General features: G+C 38.1%; 2 protein-coding genes across 3 annotated transcripts; both read left to right on the top strand.

The window, feature by feature from the left end:
* The first annotated feature begins 757 nt into the window (after positions 1 to 757).
* Tdrd3 (Tudor domain containing 3) lies at positions 758 to 4,698 on the top strand. Of its 2 annotated transcripts, none has more exons than XM_076319359.1 (11): positions 758 to 1,787; positions 1,895 to 1,979; positions 2,059 to 2,258; positions 2,334 to 2,481; positions 2,540 to 2,773; positions 2,845 to 2,978; positions 3,056 to 3,292; positions 3,366 to 4,023; positions 4,108 to 4,221; positions 4,303 to 4,399; positions 4,484 to 4,698. In XM_076319359.1, exons 1-11 carry the CDS (start codon positions 1,747 to 1,749, stop codon positions 4,648 to 4,650), a joined length of 2,115 nt encoding a protein of 704 aa, XP_076175474.1. In that variant the 5' UTR covers positions 758 to 1,746; the 3' UTR covers positions 4,651 to 4,698. The 2 variants fall into 2 exon arrangements, with proteins under 2 accessions (XP_076175474.1, XP_076175475.1); XM_076319360.1 differs by having other exon boundaries at positions 759 to 1,787; positions 3,369 to 4,023.
* Positions 4,699 to 5,428: 730 nt separating this feature from the next.
* On the top strand, positions 5,429 to 8,821 carry Sak (polo like kinase SAK). The gene is made up of 11 exons (XM_076319733.1): positions 5,429 to 5,479; positions 5,549 to 5,644; positions 5,828 to 6,041; positions 6,118 to 6,230; positions 6,318 to 6,410; positions 6,486 to 6,767; positions 6,839 to 7,372; positions 7,438 to 7,743; positions 7,820 to 8,101; positions 8,164 to 8,349; positions 8,424 to 8,821. The coding sequence occupies exons 1-11, from the start codon at positions 5,432 to 5,434 to the stop codon at positions 8,598 to 8,600; spliced, it is 2,331 nt and encodes a 776-aa protein (XP_076175848.1). The 5' UTR covers positions 5,429 to 5,431; the 3' UTR covers positions 8,601 to 8,821.
* Positions 8,822 to 14,869: the final 6,048 nt, after the last annotated feature.

Raw genomic sequence — 14,869 nt, 5'->3', positions numbered from 1 at the left:
CATAAACGTTCGTCCTGTATTATTTATATCACATCTGACGCACCTTCGGCATCGTAATTATTTTTTTCCCCTCGACAAGACTGACCCAGTAATGCAAAGATCATTTTCTCCCACGATCGTACTGCACAATTAAGGTGTATAGGACGTCTATGAGTAGAAAACATTAAGACCCCGCTTTCTTTTTTTAGAAAATACGATTCTTTGCATTTCTGAGGTGTTGCAATGAATCGAAACGACGATAAAACTCGTTCTAACGATTTGTTCGTGCGTTTCGTTAACGGGGGAATTTAATTCGTTGTATAGAATACCAACGAGTGGTTTACGATAATTGTCGTCCCGAGTACATACAATTTTTACGGGTCATCGGTGCAACGATATGGGCGGGTCTTCTTGTTCTTTAACCATGCCCATACGCTTCCGTCATCTCCGAAGTTAGTTCCTATCTGATCTAATTTCATCGTTTATTCAAACGGGGCTCCGCCCGTGTAATAATCATCAGCTCAAATTGGACCGATCAGCAGTTAATGCCTTTCTTATTCCTTATCGACGTGAGGGTTGTTGGCGATAGTGACCCTCTGTGAACTTGGGCGACCATAATTGGTTTACGAACCATTCAGAACATATTTCTCGTCCCTTTGAGAAAATTATCGTTTCCAACCGACGGACTCGAACAGTATTAAATAATTTACTTTTCTTTATTATTATTTTTTTTTTTTTTTTTTTTAAGTAAATAGGTCTATCGGAGAGATTATTTTTCGCACGAACGATATATGTAAAAATAATATGGTCGAGGATACACGTTGTTCTATTTGCGTAAGCTGCGTAGAAATAACGCTCACGATCTAAGGAATTCCAAGCATTGAGAAACGTTACTCTCACTGTTCACTGAAACTTGATTTTAGAACCTAACGCGTGGAACACAAGGTCCGCGTGACCCATTTTTCGCGCGTGTTACCATCCGAGCATCATTTTCGGATAATGATCCTAAATCCCTCTCTGCTTGAACTCTTTCGCGCGATTTCTTTAGAAATTCGTGCAGTACTCGTTTTTATTTATCTTCGGTAGAACGCGGTTACTTTGCAATTTTATATCGTTACACAATCTATTACGCGCGTACAATTTTAAAATTGGGTGTAACTCAATTCCCTGGAAGATTTACCGTTCATCGAGTTGCTCCGTGTGAAAAAACATCTTGCCAATAAATGGACGTAATTACCGATATCGTTTAATAAACGTTTATAACACGATAAGAAACCGTTCGCGAGAATTTTGTCGTTTATAATTGTGAAATAAAATGTTTTATAAATAGATAAAGAAATTTACAGTTCCCTGTTAATTGAAAAGTCACCTGCAGTCGTGTTATTTTTGAGTGTCTAGCGATATATCGATACTGACATATTGTTGCAACAGTACCGATATATCGATCTTAAAATCACTGTGCACTAAACGTTCAAGATGGTGGCTGAGAATTTGAGGTCCAATAGGCGCGGTTCTTTTTATCCATTGTTTGGAAGAATCAGAAGGTGCCAAAGCGTTTAGTAAACGATAATAGACACCTGCCAAAAGATTTCATTTTGCTTTGCAATTATTGATGCTTTAAAGACCTGTTACATATTGGTTTACACGTCAGCTGACACATGTTTATGTACAAGTTGAGTACACGCATGTAACGCAAATAAAATTTCTCCTGGAAAAGTTGGGAAACTAAAGAGACTGCCTCGTTAAAAAATCCGATTCGAGAACAAAATGACAGTGAATATTATGGAAAAGTTGAAGGACAAAGGGTGGTGCGTATAAAAATTGATACATTTTTCTAGTTACACGAGTTTCTTGTTCGAGGACAACATACCTCTTAGCAATTGAGCATATAAATATTCATGAATGTTTGAATTAGGTACATTACAGATCATGGTTACAATGTTGCAAGTGATTCTGGAAATATTACAGATGTGCACAAAATTATAAAACGATTGTTGGATGTAAGAATGACTCATTACGTAATTTTATTTTAAAAAAAGTAATCGTACAAGTATTTTCATTTCCTTATTTGTTTCTCAGCTTGATTTAAGAGAAATTGGCAGTGGTCAGGGAGATGTTACTCAGGGTAATATTGTACTGCAAATACAAAAATTACGCAATGTTTCTGCTCCCAAGAACAATGAAGAATCCCGTGCAGCTCCACGTTTATTGAAATTATCTTTAACAGATGGTAAAAATAACTTCCAAGCTATAGAAGTTGAACATGTTTCGTCTTTAAGGTACAAAGCCAAATTACATTGCGTTTATAATTTATATAAAGAACAGATTTTATCATTTTAGTAATTGTGTTTTAGTTTAAATACTCCTCCTGGTACAAAAGTACTATTACCTTCTGGAAATTTACCAATGTCCCATGGAATTATTTTATTAAGACCATCGAACATAGTACAAGTACTTGGGGGAAAAGTAACAAATCTTGTGGAAAAGTGGGAATTGAACAAAGTAAGTTGTATTGTAAAAATTTAATGTACATAAAAATAAAAAATTCATTTTATAACAGAAATTAGCATTACATACAAGAGTGAGATCGACCGAAGAAGGTGGACCTCCACCATGGATACCATTTGGCAAAAAGATTATAAAAGTTTCTGAAAATGACAAAAATTTTAAAGCTCTGGCTGAGAAAGAAAAGTCTAGTAAAGAAAATGTGGAATTTGAAGCTCAATGGAAGGATGCAATAGCAGAAGCTGCTAAGCAAGGTAGCAAAAAAATTTTTGGTGGAGGAAATAAGCAGGTATGTTGCATCAAATACTTAGTGTTAGATTTGTATTTAATGTAATCTTACTGTTACACAATGAATTGTAGCTTTTAGATCACAGTGTACAAAAGATAGTAGATCAAGGTTTCTCTATAGAGCAAGCAGAATATGCCTTGAAAGTTAATCGCAATATTGTTGACAAAGCCTTGAAAAGTTTATTGAGAGCAGACAACAAACACAAGTATATCCCTTTATTTATTTTAAATTGCCATATTTGCACAACTCCGTAATTACTTATTTTATTGTACTGTTTTTTAGTACATTCAAAGAAACTCGAGAACCTCGAAGTAAACGATTTGATAAAAAAACTGAAGAAAATAAACCAAGTAGTGGAAAAATATCTCTTTTTGATTTTCTAGAGGATAAATTACCTTTACAGTCTGAGTCTACAGAGACAAGCAATCCATCCCACAATAACTATACGCAGAATGCAGAGTCTAATTATGATAGAGTCGAATCTAGAAGTAATGAAGCACAAAGTGGAAAAAGTGGAAGGTATATTTCTTTTAGATTAATATGATTAAAGAATTGTAGCAATTGTCAAAAGTAATTGTCTCTCTACTTTCAGTAGAGCTCAAAAAGGAGGACGCGGATATCAAGTACCTCCCAGACATTCAGAAGAAAATAAGAATAATAAAAAATCGAACTTTAATAACCTTGTTACCTCTCAATACTCACAGTATAATGGGGGAAGCAATTCTCAACAAAACAAACCACCGAGATTTCAACGAAATCAAGATAATCATAACTATGGTCTACAAGATGCAGGAACTAAAATGTACCAAAAATCTCACTTGAATGATTCTCGAAATTCCAGTTTACAAACTCGTACAGATGGAATAAACATTACTGATACTACTAATTATTATAAAGCTCCACAGGATCAACAAGGAAAAAGTTTCGGTACTAGCAGAAATTTTAATAATCATGAAACTGATGCTAGGAATCGGCATAGTTATGATGCACCTTATGGTAGGCATAATCGAACACAAGAAGATGGAACACATAGAGCTTATTCTGTAACTGCAAATGATAAAAATGACAAAAACCAATTGAATAGATATCAACCAAATGACAATTCTGGTGGCAAGGGAACTATTGGACCCAACAGTCAAAGACCCCAAAACCATTATAATAACAATCAAAATACAAATGTTTCTGTTGGCAGTAGTTGGGTTTGGCGAGTAGGTGATAAATGTTTAGCCAAATATTGGGAAGATAATAGGGTAAGTAGTGAATAATATGTCATGTAATGTCTTTATACATTGGGATGCATTATATTTAATATGAGCAATATTTAATACATTTAGTACTACAACGCAAAAGTAACTGGACTATCAAATAGAACATGTGTTGTTCAGTTCAAAGGATTTGAAAATTATGAAGAAGTACTTCAAGTGCATTGCTTACCTATAACTAATGATGTAAATAAAATTATTTGTAGCTTTGTTAATTCGTTAATATTGACTATAACTAATTATCGTTTTCATGTTTAATTATATCAGCCTGAAGTTCAAGATTATAGCATGGATCAAAAACAATCGGACCAACGGTTCAATAACAGACAACTTCGTTATGATCAAACACAGAATCATATAGCTGGTAAATTAAAAGATTTGTTATTAAATTTATATTAATTAATTGGTATGTAAGGGTTCACTCCATTTATAAAAATGTATTCTGCAGCTGGCATGGAATTTCGGAGAAGTGGAAGTGGAATTGTTCCTACAAATAAGGCAGGTTACAATAAAAAACGTAATCAGCAACGAAGCGCGCAGCCTATTTATCAACCTCCAGCGCAACGATGTCAGAGCTCTACGCCTATGAATACTCAAAATAATTCCTTACTTTAATGTATTGTCAGTCTTTTATTTTAGTAAACATACTGGACTTTGCTGAATTACCGATTGTAGTTGTGTTTTTTTCAAAGACTGACCTCATGGAAAAAAAAGTACTACATACTCTTTGTGTATGATGTGTTTAGATGTCAATATGATAAAACGCGATATAAACGAGTCTTGTGCCACAAAATAATTTGTATTCGTAAACAAAACTTGTAATAAGTGTACAATTATAGTACGAATTATTTCCTTACGCAGTGAAAGTGAAACTAACTAATTAAAGACATTAATATAAGGTGTTTATTATGTTCTCTAATCATTAAAATATTTATATTGTAGAACAATCACGTACTAATGTCAGAGAACTGTGCAGCATTTCGATATTTCGTCCACTTCCGCTAACCTTAATCCAAGCGCATAATGTAAATTATGCTGTATATTATTTGTAACTAATTTGTAATTATAGTTATTTAGAACGAATTACAGCTATAAAAATTAATAATATGTTCAAATTTACGAGAATTAGAGTACCTTCCTTATTTACCTATAACGGATCCTTAATTGTCTACGACAATGACAATTTTTAGAATTGTATTTTTGGAATTGACAATTGAAACCTGTTTGTAAAGCGCCATCTGTCATCATCAATAGACGCTATACAAAATTTTACACGCCATGTCACTTCTATTTACAAATTTATTAATATATTTTCTTTCGGACGAGATTCATGCATAAAAACAGTGCTACTTGGAGACCGCGGTGATTAAAACAATTTTACCGTTTTATCACCCGGATGCCGGAGATGCCACCATTGTCAGGTGGCTTTGGTGAACAAATAGAGGTTAGTATTTTGAATTTGTACGCTTACCTTCTTCGATTGTAACGTTTATTTAATAATATACAATCTCAGGATTACGAGGTTCTGAACTTACTTGGGAAAGGGGGCTTCGCCAGCGTATATCGAGCAAAATGTCTTCGCAGCGGCATAGAAGTCGCAATAAAAATGGTAATACATTTCTTAAGATTAAGTTTCGTCGACATCGTTAAAAGTACCTGTTGCAGTATCCCTTTAAATTTGAAATTGACAATTTGCATTGAATGTACATATTATATGTATATAGATTTACTCTTAGTATAGTTATGTAGAACTGCATAGTTTTCTACAAAATAAACAATTATATAATTGTAGATCGACAAAAAATTGATGCAAGCTGCTGGGATGGTGGGTAGGGTACGTCAAGAAGTGGCAATCCATTCAAGATTAAAGCATCCAGCAGTACTTGAATTGTACACTTTCTTTGAAGATGCCAATTATGTTTATTTGGTATTGGAATTGTGCCACAATGGAGAGCTACAACGATTTCTTAAACTACAAGGCTCTCGTGCATTACCAGAAGAACATGGTATAAATGTAGATAATTTTATAGGTTTTATTCTTTCTAAGCTTTACACACATTATACAAACTTTTATCATTACAGCTGGCCGTATAATTAGACAAGTAGTACAAGGATTGTTGTACCTACATTCTCATCAAATACTTCACAGGGACATGTCTTTATCTAATTTACTTTTGTCTAGAGACATGCAAGTGGTAAGAAAAGTAGCATGCTGTAAAACATATTTTTTACTAGTCGTTCAATTGAATATATTAAGCATAAATAAATCATTTTTATCATAGAAAATAGCAGATTTTGGGTTGGCTACTCAGTTGACAAGGCCTGACGAAAAACATTTAACTATGTGTGGTACTCCAAATTACATATCACCTGAGGTTTGTTTATGGATTTAAACAAAAATTATTAATTTCATGGATATATCCAGTATACTATTTTTTATGTCATTGTAGATAGCAACAAGATCATCACATGGTTTAGAGGCAGATGTTTGGAGTTTAGGATGCATGTTATACACACTGTTAGTTGGCAAGCCACCATTTGATACAGATGCTGTTAAGAGTACCTTAACACGTGTAGTCATGGCTGATTATGTGATGCCAGCTCATTTATCAGACAATGCTAAGGACCTGATAGATAAGTTATTAAAAAAGAATCCAAAAGATAGAATTCGTTTGCGTGAAATTCCAAAACATCCATTTATAACTAATGTAGAAAGAAGTAAACTGCACAGTGTAAGTAACTGTTAAGTAAAGAGTTACAGAATTTTTTGATTGGCCCATCATAAATATTTTTACATTAATAGGAGAAAAATGGTTCAAGCAAAGGATTAATAGGTGATGGCATGGTTGATTCAGGAGTGGGAAGAACATTATCCTCTTATGGACGACCAAGAATGCGTTCTAGATCCGAAGAAAAAATGTCAACAATGCCTATAATGCCCAATGGGCTTGGACCCATGATTAGTACAAGAAGTGAAGCTTTATCCGAACCTATTACAAATACGTATTCGCATAAGACTAATGATTATCATTCAAAAGAGGCTTCTGTTTTAACTGGAATACCACCGCCACCACAAAGTAGAATATTCTCACAAAGTGAGCAATACAGTGGTTGTGACGTATACGAGGAGATTGATAAACACAAAAATGATAGATATAGAAAACGAGAAAAGGTTGAGAATTGTTTCGAAGGTACTGAAGATGGTGGAAAATTACAAGTTCCTCCTTTATCTTCGGAAAGACTTCAACCTACCAGACATAGAACAAAGAATGCAATTCTTACCATTTTAGACCATGGAGAAGTTTGCATTGAGTTTATTAAACGTAGGGGTGGAGTGGTAAGTATAACGAAAATTTCAATACCTTTTGAGATACTTAAAAGACAATTGTTTTTATGTTACAGGAAAAAGTAAGCGAAGTGTGTCGAATATCAAGCGACGGTTTGAGAGTCATTCTTTATAAACCAAATGTGGCGATGGAAGTTGGAACACAACCACCTCCGTTACCACCCCGTGGTGCAGATAGCATTTATTCGTACGAAAATTTACCGCCGCGCCATCACAGAAAATACGTATATGCTTCTCGTTTCATCAAACTTGTAAGAGCTAAAACACCCAAACTAACACTCTACACACAACGATCAAAATGTCTTTTTATGGAAAATGGACCGCATCCAGATTGTGAAGTTCATTTTTATAACGGAATTAAGGTACTGAAACATATCTCACGAATTACATACGCATACACACATAGCAAACAAGTCGTGACAGTATTAACTGTTGCAGGTTGTTTGCGTCGATGGTTCTGTAAAGATAAATGAAAGAAGTGATGGTCCTATCTACATGGAGGGTGAATTTCCAGCACACTTTGACGATTATTACGAACATTACACCGAATGCTATCAGCGCTGTTTGTTATTAGAGTCTACTTTAACATCTTTAGAAGCAGCTACCGGACATTCTTGCTTTCCAGTCATAATTGGACGTAGGCCCAGTGCGGCTTTAAATGATGTCCCTTGTCTACAAGGGAAAGAAAATGTTTCACAAACAACGAATCACACGCCCGTGGTACGTAACAAAATATATGTTTCGTGCGAATCATAATTTACGTCTGTACATTCATATTTCAGATGCCGTCCTTTGATGCTAGCTGTTCCGTGATTTCAACAGTAGCATCTCGATCACGCAAACTAAACTCTATACGAAATTTAAATAATAATAATACAAATAAGGTGGTTGTTCCGGGTGTAGGTACCGCAACGCAACTATCGTCCGGAGATATTCATATCGATTATAAGGACGGTTCTACTTTAACTGTTAGTATATCTTTAACTGAAAACCATTATTCAAATACATGATTCTATACTTTAATCGAATTTATTATTATTAGGTAAGTCCGCAAAGCTATGGTGGTGGTATAACTTATGAGAGTAATAATGGCGTTGTTACGAGGTACAATCAACATTATCAAAATTCAGAAGTACCGTACGCTATTAGAGAAAAATTGCGCCACATACCGACGGTTATCAAATATCTTGTTCAACCGAAGCATAAAAATATCCGGTAGTTCTGGACATGCATTTAGAGAATTGAATATTTTGTATAGTAGCTTTAAAGTAGTATAACTACAATAAGAACAAAAATATTTGTATAGTCTTATTAAATATACTGTATCTTTATACTTAATTGTGAAATCACTAATTTTTTAAATGTAATAAGAGAGGATTTTTTCATATTTTTGTTTTTATATCCAAATCTTAATTTATCAAATTGTAATAAAAGTTTAGATAATTTTTCAATATCGTGTACAACATTTAAATTATTGTTTTTCTTTCCGTTGCATACCCTTGGTAAGATTTTACTTGTCGCTAACAAGGAAACTTTGACAATCCGTTATAATCCTATTTTACACTGAATTGATAAGATTGAAAGTGACAGGAACGATAAGGGGACTTGCAACGTCTATTGAATATCTTGTCTGTATTTATCGCGATATGCTATTTCATCCTATATATTTTATACCGTTTTACGTTGCTTTGAGCAGAATGTGTATTAACGGTCATAATATTTTACGTACGTACGATATACTAATGGTTCAAATCTCATTTAAGATTTGGTTAGAGAAGGAAACGTTTTATTAAAGAAAGCCACTGCGTAAGAACGACGCCCCCGCCATCTACGACAAAAGGCTCAAGTTTGTCGAGAAATAGTTCTTATTTTTACCTCTAGATGACGCCGTTAGTCTTTATAAACCAACATTGCAGATGACTATTTCTATTATACATGCAACATTTTGTTTGTCAAACACCTACACAATTATAGATATATATATACTAGGTGTACCTTGAATACGTAGAACAGCCCGGATCACAGACGAGACATATATAAGCTTTTCCGTGATAAATTCTTTAGAGATACTTATTTTATTGATAAGTAAACCACACTGCTGTATAATGATTCACAAAATTTGTACGAATTTTTATTACATATTGTTCCCACCGATATCACTTTTTTTTCGTAGGTTTGTTTCCGTGTATATTCTTTTTAGGAGCCTTTTGTTACAGAAGCTGTTGAAATAAGAAACACACAAGAATTTCGTTTCAACGAATCAATTTATTTGTTGACACAAACAGCCAATGACTCAGTTAAACTGTGTCGGAAAAGAGAAAAGTTTGTCACCACAGGATTGGATATATTTAATATTTGCAGCTTTCGAAGCGAGTCGCGTACGCGTTTGGTAAAAATCATTGGGTAAGCGACGCACCCTATGGACGCGATTCGGTAAAATAACAAAGTAAACACGCAACGTATATATGTATGTCCAGAATTAAGAATCCTACTATAGTGGTATGTATTTTTATAATCGTTAAGCGCGACAGTTTGTCTTCTCGAACGAGACTTGGCTATAGATAGAGGAGAGGTTCTCGCGAACCTCTCGTAGACACGAAGAAACTGTGTATGTATTCGACGTTCGAAGAAACGGTGCACCACATCCGCAACATTTTGGATATTCCTCCTTCCGAGATATTTGCTATTCAATGTTGTCGTTGCTTCGTTCGATCGATCCTTCTTTCACGGCTGGTCGTTTCCGAACGATTATTGCGAGAATGTGATCGTGTCGAATCTTTAACGATGCTGCTCAACCGTTAACAATTCACGAAACCCTTTCGATCGATCGAAACGTTGGATCACGCGGGACCTCGTCTGGAAACAGAAAAAAGTTTAATCGAATTCTTTTTGCACTTTCGCAGGTCGAAGGTGTGTGTACATCAGCGCAGTCCACGGTGAGATCTGCAACTTACACCCAGTACAATATAGACGAACGTTCAGAAACTCCATAGAAACACAATAAAGCGCGTAGAGGGGGTGGGAGCACACAACGGCGTAAAGGGTTCCAGTCGTGGACAACACACTGACCCACAGTGTGCTCACGGTTTTCACAGCGTTCTCGACTCTTTGTTTACACGTCCCGGAAGTTTATCTTTAGCAACCGGAAACAACCTGTATAGATTCTCCGTGTGCGTGAATATTTGAACGAAATGTATTTGCTTGGAAGTTGCTCGCGTACCGGTGTGTACAACGACGCGAGAACAAAAAACCCGAATAAAATCCGACGGTGGAATTTGTTTTAGACGATGCGCGTGGAGGGTCGCGAATCCATTTCCGAGCGAAGAATCGTTGATCTAAAGTGGAAGGAGGACCTGGAGCGGGAGCAACGAAGTAAACATTGTCGGTCACCTCTCCTTCTCGCGGCGTAACGAACAGCTACGAATACTCGTTAAGTGTATCGTTGGTCGATACGGAACGCATCCCGATAATCGGAACGATGCGTTCGATACCGACAATCGTAACAGAGAAGTGGCGAAGGTAGAAGCGAGCGAGCGAGCGAGAGGTCGATCACCGTCTCGGCCACGAATCGATGGATCGGTCGATCGAGCGACACACGGACGTTAACGTTCGATAACGTCGACTAATTTTAAAAGAGGGTTCGAGTTCGTAGCGATTAAAAAATATGTCGGGAGGCCGGTCTGGCCCAGGCTCTCTTACTCGCTTACGCTTACGAAATTGTTTCATTTTTCGTTTTTTTTTTTTATTATTTCGATACGATCAACAGCGAAACCACTTAAATCTGTATAATATATTTATACTTAATAGTTAATCCTTAGCGATCAATTTACAATCAAGTTAATTCGATTAATCGACGAAATGTTCAATTAGTTCGTAGCGATGGCTGGTTCCGTTCGACGCGGCATGCGTTCGTAATCCGTTTCCTTTGCTTCTGATTCTTGCTTCTCTGTTTTCGTTTCGTTATGCTCGTTTCTCACTTCGTTATCGATGAAAACGATTAACACCGACAGACACTTATGCTATAACTGCTCCATCACTGAATCGGAATGGATTCTTGAAAAACATCTACTATAGTAATTGTCGATCGTACGAGCCATTGTGTTCTTGAGGCCGATAGAGAACAAAAGAAACATTCATTATATAGACATCAGTTATTATATCAACGATTCTCTCATCTATACCCTGTGCATCATTTTAAATGTTTTCAACACATTCTATGTGATTACTCGAGATAAATGTTTCTCGCTTATCGTAGATAGTCAATATATAATATATTTATACTTTATGTATATCTTGTAAATGTACGCACGCGTGGGCGCGGGCGCACGCTGGCGGTTGGGCGGGCGGGCGGGCGGGCGGGCAGGCGGGCGTGTGTGTGTGTCGTGGCTCTTCTTTATCGCGCGAGCGGGCGAGCACGCGCGCGTGCGCGCGTCCGTACATTTATTTATTTATATATATATCAATCATGCCAGATGCATAATTTTACAGCGTCGTACAGCGACAAAGGAGGATGTCGATTTATGCCGTGCATCTGTTTATCAACTTTCCGCGCATCGATCGCGTGTACCGATACGCGACAATTCGGATCCTCGATTGTTCGAAACGCGCGGCAATGAAATATAATCAACGAGACAACATAACGCGATAACTATAAAAATCACGGTAACGTATGAATATTTCACAGCGATGTAGAGTGTCAACGATCATTAAACCGATTAAACAAATTGCAACGAGAACGGTTCTCGTATGGCTGTAGCGGGTGCGAGGTTACGACAGCGAGGACGCCCGATTCGATCACCGTTCGTCCTGTGTTTCCTCTCTCCGCGCCGAGATGTCGTTGTTGTCCGTTTCGTTCATTCGCAAATCACGGACGAAGCGGACCGAAGGGCGTCCCGGCGATCGGTCTTAAATTATTTTATCCCGTGCATTGTCCTTAACGACGCGTTTACGATACAATAACTATTAAATATGCGGCTCCGTTAGAAAAAAGCTTACAAACTTTTCACAAGCGAGAAGCTTAACGGCGCGTGGCTCAGTCTGTACATGGAAAAACACTGCGCGCACGTTCGTCGTCCGCGACGCTTGGTAGTTCCACGATATAGGAAGCCACGGAGGTAACGATTTATTCCGCGATGGGTCGTGCACGTCGAGTTCCAGCAATGGTCGCGAACCACCACGCGACTCGATCGTACGACGAACCTTGTGCCCGTGATGACACTCTCTCACGATTATCGTACGGAACGGTGGTGTGTATCAACGACGATGCGTCGTACGAGGAAAAAATTATTCTACGAAAAATCGTTACGTTCGTGGTGACCCACGTGACGAGAGACTCGGGTACAGACCGCGAACAGAGACGATTCGTCGATCGTGTGCGTGCATTCGACGTCTTGAAATCGTTTTTTCTTTTTTTTTTCTTTCTTTCTTTCTTTCTTTCTTTCCTTCCTTCCTTCATTCTTTCTTTCTTTTTTTTTCATTTTTTTCATTTTTTCTTTTCTTTTACACGGTTCGTCGCTCGTGGCTCGGTAGAAAATGACAAAACGGGACTAGGAAATTCAGAATCGGCCGACGACGACGACGAGAAGGGATCTTTATCGTCGATCGCTGTTTTTCATTTCTCACCCGATGATAACGATAGAACGCACAATCGTCGATCCTCGGGTAGCGGCGTGGTCGTCCACACCCCGGTGAAAACGCAACGAAACGCGGAATCGACGTTTTACGCGCGCGATGTACAATTAAGAACGTGTGGGGGTTTACAATTATCAGAGTCTCGTTACCCGTAATTTTGTCTGCGGTCCGCTTCGCCATCCAAATCGCTACGCAGCGTCTCGCGACGCGCGGGCGGGATGATCTCGCGCGATAATTCGATGTTTTCGGTTTGGTCGTTTTGTATTTTTTTTTTGTTTTCGTTTTCTTTTTTTTCTCTGTGTTTTCCTTTTTTTTTCTTTTTGCTTGCTCGTTTGTTTGTTTGTTTGTTTGTTTGTTAGTTTAGTTGTTCCGTTTGTCGCGTTGTCGTTTCCAAATTCGTATCCGCACGCAAAATTACCCCGGCTTGTATCGCGTTAAACGGGTGTGCTACGATTCAACGAATCGAATTGACTAGATTCGCATTAAACAGTGTGTACAGCTCGCGATCAACTGTGCGTACACGCGTATCCGCGTTATTGCTTTGATGTAATAATATATTTCTGTAACGTACGTAATACGCAAATACGGTGCATCGGTTTTCCCCTTTCCTATTTTTTTTTTTCTTTCTTTCATTTCCCTTTCTTTCTTTCTTTCCTTCCTTCTTTCTTTCTCTCGTAGCTCTACGTAACATGCATTTTCTTTACTCCAGGAACGCAAAATATTTCCAAATCTGTCGGAATGCCTTCGAAAAAGGTGCGACCCCTCCCAAACCCCACCCATACCCACCCAACCCTACCCCGATTCACCGACGAGTTCTCGCGATCGCGGATTACTGGTTCTCGGTCGGACGTTCGTCGAAATTACGTTTACCAGCGCGGAGGGGGGGACGCCCCTCGCGCTCGCGTGCACACCGTACGCGGTGTTCCATTAATTCGGATATATTTTTGTCCCGTTGGTTTGTAAAAAAATGCTCGAAACAACACGCCCCGAATGCTAACACAGCTTTTGTACGTACTGTATTCGTCCCAACAGCAAATATCTCACTCGTGAATATCATCTACGGTTAATAACGGTTACGCGAAATATCGTTTCGCGTACGATAAACCAACGAAAATAATTTCTCCGTCCGTGTAACTAACGGAAAGGAGAGAGAAACAAAGTAGAAGAAGAAGTAGAAGAAGAAGAAGAAGAATAGGTACAAGTACAAGTAGAAGTACGAGTAGAAGTAGTAGTAGAACGAGTAGAGTAGAAGAAAAAATAACAATCGATATATGCGCGCACAATGCGCGCGGAAACTTTCGGAATTACCAACAAGTCGCGGTCGTATCGAAATCGTCCGCATTTATGACGCGACAACAGATTGCACTCTTATGCACGTTGGATCGTTCGCGGTCGAACGATCGCGGTGCGTATTCTTTCAACAATAAACAAATTGGATAATATGTAACAGGTGATCGCCGCGCGCGATCGCCGCGAATCGAGAAATTGGGAACGATAAACGAAGCGCGTAGAAGAAAAACGATGGGAAAACTTCGAACGCCGTCTTCGTCGTCTGTTGTCGATGATGATCCCACGGATCAACTTCGAGCTAAGAAGAAGATGATCCGGATGTATAGAGACGATCGATCGATGATCTCTTTTTTTTCAGCAAGCACAGCAGTTTCAACGTGTCGGTGGTGGTGGTGGTGGTTGTTGGTTTTTTTGGTTGTTGCGGTGTCGAGAACGTTTTTTTTTCTTTTCTTTTCTTTTTTTTTCAAATTCGCGGCGGAGGATCCCGGTTCCCGGACAACTCGCGCGTTCGCAGTAGCCATTTTCCACGGTTACGAGCCGCGCGCCCGTGTCACTACCTCGCGGCGC

Source organism: Ptiloglossa arizonensis, chromosome 9, assembly GCF_051014685.1.
Source record: "Ptiloglossa arizonensis isolate GNS036 chromosome 9, iyPtiAriz1_principal, whole genome shotgun sequence".
Taxonomy (NCBI): Eukaryota; Metazoa; Arthropoda; class Insecta; order Hymenoptera; family Colletidae; genus Ptiloglossa; species Ptiloglossa arizonensis.
The sequence above is the reverse complement of the archived record's forward strand: the minus strand, read 5'-3'. Positions and strand labels throughout refer to the sequence as shown.